At 42.9% G+C, this 12,241-nt stretch overlaps 1 protein-coding gene across 4 annotated transcripts in view; it reads right to left on the reverse strand.

Annotated features, from left to right (window-relative positions):
- Nucleotides 1-12,241, reverse strand: part of mnat1 (MNAT1 component of CDK activating kinase) — a 37,659-nt gene that overhangs the window by 13,532 nt on the left and 11,886 nt on the right. For all 4 annotated transcript variants that reach the window (XR_015102595.1, XM_086126497.1, XM_086126496.1 and 1 more), the window contains exons 6-7: nucleotides 11,727-11,858; nucleotides 3,228-3,349 (exon numbers count right to left, since the gene is read on the reverse strand). Coding sequence is in view for 3 of the 4 variants with exons in the window: in XM_086126497.1 (XP_085982623.1) it covers nucleotides 3,228-3,349; nucleotides 11,727-11,858 (254 nt within the window). In the remaining variant the exon portion in view is untranslated. The remainder of the gene's footprint in view (nucleotides 1-3,227; nucleotides 3,350-11,726; nucleotides 11,859-12,241) is intronic.

A 12,241-nucleotide genomic window follows, 5' to 3' on the forward strand; every position in this document is an offset into this window, starting at 1 on the left:
GGTCAAGTCCTTTGGTTTTGTTGTGTACTGAAGACATTCCTTATCTAAAGATGAATGAGACATTAAAAAAAACGTGAGGTCCAGCTTTTATTTGAACTGTATTTCAATCTAGATGTGTTAAACTTAGGACAGAGCATCTTTTTTTTTTAAGCCACCCACTTTTGAAAAAAAGTACAGGAACAGACATTTAAATGAACTTAAAATGAATAACAAATTTGGTTGCATAACTGTTAGTTTCAATAACTGCATCGAGCCTGCAACCCATTGACTTCACCAGGCCTTTAATCCAGCCTATTTCAGTTTGTGGGTGTTTCTCCCATCAGTCTCCTCATGTTCTATTGGGCTAAGGTCCAGTTACTGACTGGGCCAGTCTGAGACCTTCCACTTTCCCCCCCGACAAAGTCCTTTTTTTGTGTGGGTCAATGTATTTTGGGTTTGTGTCTTGTTGCATGATGAAGCTTCTTTCCGATTCTGTTCGATGCATTTCTCTGCAAATGGCCAGCCAAAATGGTTTTGTAGACTTGAGAATTCATTCTGCTGCTACCATCATGAGTTACATCATCAATAAAGACGACTGAGCTCGTTCTGGAAGCAGCCATGCAAGCCCAAGCCATGAGATTACTCTGCCGTGCTTCACAGATGAGTTTGTGTGCTTTTGGATGAGAAGCAGATCTTTTCTTTCACCGTACTTTGGCCTTTCCATCCATTTGGTCGAGGTTAATCTTGGTCTCATCGGTCCATAAAAGTTTATTTCCACAGCTTTTGTGGCTCCCTCTACTCCCTTGAAAAATGCAATCTGGCCTTCAGATTCTTTTTGCCGATGAGTGGTTTGCATCTTGTATGGCCTTTGTATTTCTTCTCTCCAGGTTTTCTTTGTACAGTAGATTGTGATACCGTCACCTCTGCCCTGTGAACGTTGGCAGTGATGTCATTGACTGTTGTCTTTGGGTGATTGTTCACACCCCTCGAAATGTTTCTGTCATCGCCGGCTTCTTCTCCTTGTACACCATCAGCCACGTCTTCCAATGTTTTGTTCACTTGCAAAGTGGGTGTCTTCAAACAAAAGGTGCTCTGCCCTAAGTGTTTTTTTAAACGCATCTGGAAGTTAATACCATGAAATGACAGCTGGAATTCTGAACCTCTGTCTCCTAGTCATCTTTTCAGATGAAAACCAAATTTCTTCGGTATGCATCAAAAACTAAGGAATTGACATTGCAGTTCCAATATTTTTGGTTGGGACTGCAGCTAAATATGCATACCCACTCGAAAGTGTCGTTTTTTTTCACTTGACGACATTTTTTGGCATCACGGTTCATCTGACCGGGCCGGAGTTCCTCAATCAAGACCTTTTCGTGTCTGTGGCCGTTCCAGTGTTAGTCCACGTGGACGGACACACAGACGCGCACCTGCTCTACGTCTAAACGATGCTGTGTTTCATATACAGTACATATCGATTAGCTTCGCTGAAAGAAGCATGGCCTCAGCATTTCACTGAATATACATCATGCAGCAACAAACATGCGACAGCTTTTCTTTTTAGACTCTCCAGTAATTCTGGAAAGAGCATGTTTCAGCTTCAGTCGTTGTGTTTCCCGGCAATTAAACAAGTTGACGTTGCTGCTAGACTGAAGGACAACCAAAATACAATATGCTGAAAGATGGATATCTCCGTCAAATGAAGGTTATTGTCAGGGCGAAGCAGTATTGAACACGGTCCACCTCCCCCACCTCCCCCAAAATATGACCTTGTTTTGATCCTGTCACCCAATAAAAACGGGCCACTCTCAATATGTGGGAGGGTTTTAGTAGCAGAGCCATTGCAGTGCAGACGGCCGGGCGCTGGGGATGACTGATGAATGACTTGCATTTGGTGAGGACTGGACCAGTGGCGTCGTGGATTGATTGGCCCAAAGGGGGCTGTTGAGAGGGGGGGAGCACTTCCTGTGTGTGTTAATGGACGCTCCTGCAGAGGCACTGTGGCGGCTTGTGGGATGCGCTCCTTGGCTAATTTGCTTTCAGTCTCGCCATTAATCAGAGGACAATCAGAAATGCTTCAGAGCGCTGGCAGAAATAGTTGAAAAGTGTATCACGATATAATTATTTCATATCAGTCGATATCTATATATATATACAGTATATTGAGTTGTTGGGTTTTTTTTTACTCTTCAAAATAAAGACCCAGAAGTAAAAAGCTGAATTTAGGGAATGTTGTTCTAAATTGCCAGTATAATATTTCACCTTACCGGTTTAGAGGAGTACACATCTCTCCAAATGTGTCTTCCTGCAGCGTTTCATTGAGTTAAATGGACGTTTATATTATTCAACTAACGGTGTGTCCAGCACCATATTGTGTTAAATATTGGCCACGCTGCAGCCCTTGTAAGTTTTCTCATTTTTCCCCCAGATGCGTTTTTGAAGTTCTTCCTTGCCCTCCTGGGGGTTAACATCAGGGGATGTCGTTAATATTTGTCAACTGTGAGCATGTGAAGCCCTGTGAGACTTTTTGTGATGAAGGACTATACACATACAGTACATTGGATTTGACTTGACTCAGAAAAATACCATTCAAAATATCTGTTAATAAAATACACTTTTGTGCGCCATAATTTCCTTTTAGGTGCTTGTAATTGTGACACAAATCAAACATCATTCTGCAGCCTTGGCCTACGGCACACAGAATGATGAGATCGGGGGGTTGCAATATTATATTGAGTGCAATTTCTATTGATATTGATCAGGTATCTATCGCGCTATAAATTGAAATTGAATTGTTGACCGGCCCTACGTCCTAGCGACCTTCACCTTCACGTGCGTGCTTGAATCGCGAATTAATGCCTTGAATTTATGTAATTGCGGACTGGATGAATTTGACATCAATTTCATAGCCAATCAGAAAGAACACAACACGTAAAATGGAAATAAGCTTCTCCAAGCAGGGACTTGAAAAATCTCATCAATGTGTGGGACTGAATTAGGAATTGCAATACAACTGCAGCACATCATCACATTCGCACAGACTTTCGATTTGTATATACTTCAGCACTCAATGGGAACAAAAAAATTGTGTTGTGTAGATTAAAGCCAATTTCCAAATCACATACCTTGTTTCATTTCAGTTAAATTACATGTCTACGGAATTCCCTGTGTTTTTACAATTATTTTCCTTTTAAAACTTTGGCTACTATTCAACGAAATGAAAACGGTTTATATGTATGAAAAACTGTTACCCGAGTCTTCCCAGCTGCTCCAGTTCTGGTACCGGCGGTCCTGAGGTTTCAATTTGGAGGGGCTTGTAGTGGTAAAGCACTTCTTCTAACTTGGGCACAGCTTGCAGAGATACCGTCTGACGCTGGAATAAAGAGCAATAAAAGCAAGACGGTGAGAGAAAGACAAATAACCTTTTATGACTAGACAACAATCATCTTTGGCATTGGTTTAAGCTGTCATTAATTCAATGATTGCTTTATTTTTTTGTTTTGTTTGTTTGTTTTTAATTGTGCTCGCGGTTTGCAGTTGTGCTGCGTCCTGTTGAGAGCCGCCACTTTTCTTCTGAAAAGTACCAGCGCGGTTCCACTTGATTGAGTGTGGGGCGGTCTTCAAAAGAGTATTGTGGGGAAACTATGAAAGGCACACCACATTGGATGCATTCGGCCGAACGGGACGTGCTCACAAACAACAACAAGAAGACATTTTATTTTCATACCAGATTCTGACTTGAGTGTGACGCTAAGCGCTGGGCTTTGATGGCACGCCGTTGCATCTCATTTTCCAGTTGATCCTCAATGCTGATATTAGTGGTATTTTGTCATTTCGGGTCATACATCCCAAAATGTTACAATCGTGCGGCAATATGATGAATCTGTTTGACCAATGAGTGACCAGCAGTGTTTTGACCGCAGCTAATAAAGTACTAAAATTAATACCTCATCGCTCCGCGTATCAACTGGTCTCACCAATGAAAAAGCAGAGATCTGTCGAGCAGAGTACTTACCTTGTCGGTAAATCGTGCAGCCTCCAGATTACGGTACTGTATATGCTATACTGTGCAATGACAAAGATTTCAAATTCTAATTCTGATGACCGCTCTATGACTGCACCTGATCGTATGCAACAAAGACAAGAGGGGATACAGATACCAAAAGTAATTATGCAGCTCATTTCCCGGTAAAGCAGAGTAACAAAGGGAAAAATTGTTTCAAATTTGGTGCAATGATGAAATAAAAAGTTTCATAAATTAGGATTAGCTCAGTAATCAAACAAGAACGCTTTTACTACTCAAGGCCATTGCAGATTTGTTCGGATCGTCATTCTTCCATCACAAGTACTACATCGTCGGACCCACTTTGTGTCCGCATGAAAGTAAGCCGGCTCAGAAGAACAATCCGGGAATTGGAACGAGGATGCCTAACCAAACGGGGAAAATTGCAGGGAAACTCAAAAGGACCAGAAAGACAAAGGAAGAGAGAAAGATGAGAATTTCGCTGAAGGCAGAATAAACAAGAGAGCTCAGAGGGGAGTTAATGAAAAGCAAACGAAATGAGTAACATGTGTCCCAGCAGCCTCACACACGCTTCAGCCTATACACAAGAAAAGCCACCTAAGCTCGAATGGAAATGACTAAATCACCAAGGATGCACACAGAGAGTGAATGCAGACTAACTGAGCCAAACACAACATCATTATTCTAAACAAACACACTTAATGTCTCGGGTTGTGGAAATCCATTAGAGTTAAGTCAACTACTGTTTAATGGCAGTAAAATACAACACTTATTTTGAATGGTTTCAATACACAGGAGGACCTCGACGCCAACGCTTTATTTAAATAATTTGACCAAGGATACATCTCCTACATGACATTCTCATATCATGCACATACTTTTTTTTTTAATGTGAATTGAGTTGACTAGAGTCTCCCACCTCCGGTATATTGTGCATAAAAACAGATTTATCTGATTATTAAATACACCAACGACTCAGGGTTGGCACTGAGTTCTGAATCTTCTTGGCCAAACTGTAAAAACTCCTGGCTACACTTGATTGTAATTGGCCACAACATCATGAGTGTTTATGAGGGGTGGACCGTTTTTTTGTTGTTTTTTTTTTAACTGTCCAAATCATTCGGTCTGACTGTTTTGCTATGGTGCGAATGTCTAGGGCGGAGCTAGAAATTTTCCGGCGGGGCGGCTATGGTGATAAAATGACTCATTGAGGGGTGGCAATAAGAAGCTCTCCCACGTGCCCCCCCCCCAATAAAATAGAATTCCAAATCATTTGTGTTATTGCAAATCGTCAGTATTGATGCAGCAGAGATCTTGCATTGGAGAGATAACAGCTCACTGGAAATTGCCAAGGAGAAAAAGGACACTTTGTGAATATTTGCTGAATACACGTCTGTTTTTTACAAAGTTCAGTTCAAATCTTTCCCGATAAACTGTATTACAATTAAAAAAATGTCAACGGTCTCGTCTGCCCCTTTAACCTGGGGGTGCCGTTGATCTCCAATCCTGTCCCATCATTCTTCCAACATATACGCGCCTCCGCCAAAGACTAATGAAACACAGACCTGCCAACTGAGGCCGAGCAACTTTCCCGCAAATTTGCACTCCCTCACTCTCTCATCCATCATCCGTCAAACTTTCAGCACTACTTATCTCCAATGTAACAGTCGACGCAACGGGCAATGGATGGGAGTTGGGAAGCAACGGAAGAAATGGAGCGGTAAAATTGATTCTGAAGTGACAGACGAAACAGCAAGCCTCCATTCTCGAGACCTTTCTGTTGCATTCCTTTGCAAGGTCGCCTAAATAAAAACAGGCTTAGCTTTAGCATTTTAGCTTTCTTGCTCAATATATTTGTGAAACAAATGCTGTTAAGTCTTTCTTTATAACTTCTTGTGCAGGTTCCGGCTTATCGTAAGTATCACCTTAATTGTCAAATAAATATGCGTATGTTTCAAACATTGGGTTATAACAGACGAGCAAGAGAGGAAGCCCACAGGCGTGTGTCTCGACTCTTTCGTTTATATTCCCTGTACAAAGCAGGATACGCGGGTCCATTGATCCAACGGAATGATAAAGCAGACGCTCAAGGGACGTTTATGAGGCACGCACTTGTAAAAATCGCCTTACTTCAAAAGGGCGAGAGATCCGCCTTTCAAACATTCCACACCGTCCGTCTTAAGCATACATTAAAAATAAGTGACACACACCATTCCACAAACGACACTTAGAGACCAATCTTTTCACAATGACCATTGCAATTACCGCGACGGTTGAGGCAGATGGCTGCCCCACACTGTGCCGTGGTTGTCTCAGCTCCATTTTTTTTTCTTGTTGGACATGCTAATTTTCTTCATGTTCCTTAGCCTGCTCCAAGTGCCTTTCGATAACTTTTGTTGTTGTGAGTCGTCATGAATAGTGTTTGCCACCAATATATTGTTGTTCATCCTTTGTAGCTGCCAGACTATGAGACAGAGAAACTTTCCAGCTCATTTCCTGTAACGGTCCTCCTTCCCACAAAGCAAAGAAAATATAATGTCTTTGGTTTTAAGTATCTGCCCATACAGAGTCCCAATCCAAGACCTCGGCAATGCATTCAGGACAAAAAAAGAGCGTGCGTCTGATTTTTCACAAATGAATACGGATATATACATATTTCAATGATTATGTTTTGTATACAATACTGTACTGTATATTTACGTATATTAGATGCACCATTCCACCAAATCAGTGTCAATTGCGATTGGTAATACTCTCAAAATAAACTCAAAGTTCAACATTTTTACCTATTTTTTTATTTTTAACACTAAATCTGATGCTACATTTAATGAACATTTTAATGTGTAATTGGTTCATCTCATAACCTTTTGCACTTAAATTCTTAGTGGTTTTTTTTGCGTAGAATTAGCAAATACAGGCACCACAGCCCTGACTTTTACATTAATTGAATGTTAACTTTAAACACAACACATTTCAACGTACGGGAAGCTTTATGTATATGTATTAGATGAGTCAGAATCGCACTCTCAGCTCACTCAACTCTTTGACGATGCCGTTTAGCGAGGAGGCTTCTTTCGATCAGGCAAGGCTGAATTATTAAGGAGCATCTTTCGGCAAACTCCAAAGAAGCTATGAAGAAAAACCCGGAGCGCTGTCTCTGCCTTTGATCTGCCTGAAGGAGAGCTGTGCGCAGTGGAGGAGAGAGGCGTGTCTGTGGGTGTGGGTGTCACACTAACTGCATTGCTCCTAAATAAATTAAATTTTAAAAAGGGAACACTGCGAAACATAAAACTAAGTGACTACTGTTCTATTAGGCAAGATATTTGCATATGTTGATTATTTTGTACCTTTAAATGTTTAAAAAATAAAACCCATACCAGGTTCGACCCCGATTTTCCGAATGTTTTGGGTTATCCCTATAAGAAACATCGGTCATGCAGTTTATGACATAGGATACGTGCGGAATAATTGAGGTTTTAAAAAAATACTCAATATAAAAGGTAAGACCAAATCATTTTTCATTTAAAAAAAAAAAACAGCAACAATGAACTTGACCTCATAAATATTTTGTCTTTCTTGCCCTTGCCATCACATCGGGTCAACAGTGTGGAATTGAATGTAGCAACATTAAAAGCTTTGAAAACAAGTTCAGTTTCAATTCAGTTCAAAATTGAAATACAGGCTAATCTATGTTGGTTGCTATCTCTATATCCGACTCAAGTCAGTGTCTCACCAGTCATAAACCTCACCGCACGCCACAGCTTTGCAGGCGTTAATATTTTTGTCTGCATCGCGTACACACCACACAGAGCCTCTCCATTCATGCAAAATGACATGTGATCTTCAGGTAGCAAGTAGCGTAAAAGATGGTCGCCCTTGCCTTACATGTTTAAATATAACTTACTATATGATCAGAGGCAGCTGCCCCAGTGCAAAGCCCTTAAAGCTGACAAGTCCTTTTTCTGCCGTGCCGGGCTTGCCTGAGACACAGGCGAGTGTTGTTGAGGCCATCCTAAAGAGGGCCGAGCCAAGGAGAGGGGCAGAGGTGTGAATGCCCACATGTGCCGGTGCCAATCACAACTGACACTTCTCTTTGGCCCTTGACCTGACCCCTCGCTATCAAAAAGGCCTGTAGTGATCAATTGGAGTTCCGCTAATCCAACAAGTGAGAAAAAGTCACACACCCAAAAAATTTATAGTTAAATATAAAAACAGTTATTTGTGATGACATTAAATAAATGGACAAAGTAAATCAAAGATTTGGTTTCCACCCTCTCCCCACCCTCCCCAAAAAATACAATTGAAGCTTTGGAGATACTGAATGGGGACTTGAAGGGGGTGGGGAGTATGTCACGCTAACCTCTCAGGCAGAACAGGTTGGGCCAGTCTGCCAGAGAAAAATCAAGCTCAGCTCGAGCTTACTCTGACGAGTCTCTCTCCCAATCAGAGGTCACCGTAGAGGGCAATCAAACAAAGCAAAACAAACCTGACTGAAGAGTGTGTTTGTTTTTTGCACTTGTGTTTGTATTTTCCATACAGTTCAAGTCGAATTGAATAATGCCAGAGAGGACCCGGGGATATTTAAGTCAGCTACACATCTATGTTTAGGGATAAACTTGCCACCCACATTTGGCCAACTGTACATTTGAATTGTGCGTGTCCCTCGCCGCCTCCACCGGCGGCTTCGTCAACTATGTCAGCTGCTCTGTTGCCTGTGACAAGTGGATCAAGTCATAGTGGAGCGAGAACCTTTCATTTAAGATGCTGCTGAAAGCTGCTCTAGACTCGAGCAATTCCCCATCGGTCAAACACTTTGAGGAATGGGACAAAGCAGCCGAGGATAATTCCGGGATCGCAAATACACACGCCAAGAGAGAACAAACACTTGACACTGCTTTCCTGAACAAAAACAAAAGGCAAAACCTTTAACCAATCTGAGACTAGGCGTTATAAGTTGCTCGTTGCACAAACCTGTCATTTATCTGTTAATGATCATGAATTCATGCCCGTGAGCAAGTGGCAAGAGAGGGGACTTGTCATTGCTTGGCACCGAGACCGGCTTAATGTGTCAGACAAAAAACAAGCAGCGTGTTTAAACAGCGACAAGCTGACTGCCTCCCTTTCAGTAATTCTCTTTTGATACCAGCGAGCAAGTGATTCTTCAAAGGATGTTTCCTCAGACAAGGCACGGTTGTGTGCTTGGCTTTCTTCAATAGCACCAGTACAAAGTGGCGGATTAGCGCGCGATTTTCAAGCCATTCCTGAGGCAAGATCGGGCACATCCCAAGCCTCACAACGCACCTGGGCCCGGGCAACTTGACATTTGGATGCTTTCCCTTCATCAAGCATCCATTTGACAGCTTTCTGACTCAACCGGAATAGTCGTCTGACATTGGCGTCCCAGAGTAAAGAGCAGGCTTATATGTTTGCTAGCACGTTCCCAGTCAACAACATGACGCAGCTGCTGCATTCGATGAGACACGAGAGCAGTCTTTATTTAAAGACTGGAGCCTCCGCATCTTGACGTTCTTCGGATTGGTGGGCTCAACCACCGGCAGATATGCCATTCCACCAGTGACAGCTCACCTTGGCCCGAGAGAGCAGGCAGGCTAAAGTGTTGCATGCGTCGGGGTTAGTGATGATCACCGACTTGTGGGTGACAGATGAACTCGCACATCAACACGGTCGATAAAATTAGAGGCCATAAAGTCAACCAACTGTTCATTCATCTCGATCACGGTTTGCTTTCTCCTGAGGCTAAACATCCCATTTGGCCGAAAATACATCTTTAAATTTTTCAAAAACAAACAAATAAAAAATTGATGATCAAGGCAAATAACAACATTTAGGATGGCAGTAAGCGGAGATTGTTCCAGGGTCAAACAATTCGCACTCGGATCAACCAACACTAAATGGAACACTTTTGTCGGCATTTTGTTTTATCATAAACACATTATTCACAGAGAATGTTAAAATAGATCTAAATCTTACACTTGTTGCGTAGGAGGTTAATATAAGAGTAGAATATCTTATTTGGGGTTTTGAGGACAATGATCTGTTTTCGTCACAATGCCAACGCTGCCAAAATGCCTGAATAAAATGCAGTGATTTGCATGCCGGACCAGTGACATGTTTATACATTTGTCAAACGGACAAAGATACGTTTTTAATACTCAACTACGTTTTTGGATTGGAAATTTGGATTTTTGGAGTCCACCCATAATGAAAGGGTTCCTTTGCCCGAGCGCCCCACCGACTGTATAGTTTTGATAAATTTGTCTCTGTAGTTTTCACAGATGCCTTTTGCAAAACTAAAACACTGCATGGACAAGAGTCTCGCTAACTAGAACTTGTACCGCTTTTAACTCATTCACTCCCAAAGACGTTTTTAAACGTCTTTTCAGATTTGGTCTAGAATTGGCTGGTACTGAATGAGTTAATTGGTAGGGGTGTAATGACCAGGTGTCCTATGGTTACTTATGCCAAAAGAGTTCATATTTCCAAGCACTAATTGGCATCACTCTGAGTGCTTTCATGACAGACGGGCTTTGCTGATGAGTTTCCTCCAACTCAAACTCATCTTGGAACAAGGGACCGCAACCTAGCAGCTAAATGAATTCCAGCAAGCTGCAAGAATTTGCCAGTCTGTGCTGAAATTTCACCAAGTCAAACACAAGTCATGCTTTTGGACTCCGAGGTGAAGGAAAATTCAAACCCACATGTTCTCCCGACTTGCAGCTGAGCGGAGCATATGTATGTGGAGGGCTTAGGGACGGTAGAGTGAAAATAAATGAAGGGGTGGGGGGGTTGCAACCGCAGAAGAAACCAAGAGCAGCGTAAGATCGCCGTTTTTCTCGCCATCAGCACGTTTAATTTTGCGGCGGTAGAAAAAGAAAGTGCAACCCTTGGGCACTTTTTGATCTGGATGATGAAGAACAACCATGGTTGAAGAGTCAATCAAGGAAAGGAGAACTTGAGGCAAGAGAGGATTTGGCAGGAGCTTACAGGTGACGACCTCGCGGATATTTCTCCAATGCATCACTGAACTGTGGGAATGGAAGCACTCCTCATGAGGGTTGTTGGGGAGGGGTTCAGGTGATGACACAGCGTGTCTCATCACAGTAAAATGAAAACAAATGACTGGAAACTAGAATAGCAGCAAAATGAAATGGAAGGTCTCTGCAGGCATGGAAAGCTTAAGAGGGTCCGGAGTCATCCCGTCTCTCTCTCTCTCTCTCTCTCTCTCTCTCTCTCTCTCTCTCTCTCTCTCTCTCTCTCTCTCTCTCTCTCTCTCTCTCTCTCTCTCTCTCTCTCTCTCTCTCTCTCTCTCTCTCTCTCTCTCTCTCTCTCTCTCTCTCTCTCTCTCTCTCTCTCTCTCTCTCTCTCTCTCTCTCTCTCTCTCTCTCTCTCTCTCTCTCTCTCTCTCTCTCTCTCTCTCTCTCTCTCTCTCTCTCTCTCTCTCTCTCTCTCTCCCTCCCTCCCTCCCTCCCTCCCTCCCTCCCTCCCTCCCTCCCTCCCTCCCTCCCTCCCTCCCTCCCTCCCTCCCTCCCTCCCTCCCCCGGTTCAAGCTCAGAGCAATGTGATGACATGACAAACTGAGTCAGGACCTTTTTCTTACGGCAAAGGTGAAACCGAAACAACCTCCCCGAGCTTTTTGGTCCAACACGAGATTTAATCTGAAATGTTGTTCACTAAAAGTAAAACACAGAAAAAGTGTCCCACTCACCATCTGGATTCCTGTTGAAAAGTGATTGGTGGCTTTGACCGCGTGTTTCTGCTGCTCGATCTCCGTCTCCAGCTGGGAAACGCGGGCCTTGTGTTTGGCAAGCAAGAGGTAGGCAGGAAGCTGAGATGTTTCCTGAGAAAACAAATAGGTTTGCATCAAAGGCGCTGCACCGCCTCGAATGCAAGAAGCTACAAGGTCGAGCCTTTCAGTATCTCCGAGTGAGGTGTTGTCTGGTCCAGTTGAGAACCGAAACTCGCACATGCACTTCACTGATGAGTTTGAAGATTTTTGATGGTTCGGCAGGACATGCAAGGAGACATTTGTGTTTTAGGATAATCCCCCAAAATGTGTTTAATAGCTTCCGGTGATGACATGTCCTGGGGTCTCCATCAAGGTTCTCGCCGCTGTGGTTAGTGTCCTATTTTCAGGCCACAATTTGGGAAATAAGTACCGTCATTAATCGTGAGGGTTTTGTATTGCCTTGGATCAAGACCGCTGGATCTGAATGTAGTGCT

This window comes from Hippocampus guttulatus, chromosome 13, assembly GCF_054856545.1.
Source record: "Hippocampus guttulatus isolate MCC_2025c chromosome 13, RoL_Hgut_1.0, whole genome shotgun sequence".
Lineage (NCBI taxonomy): Eukaryota > Metazoa > Chordata > Actinopteri > Syngnathiformes > Syngnathidae > Hippocampus > Hippocampus guttulatus.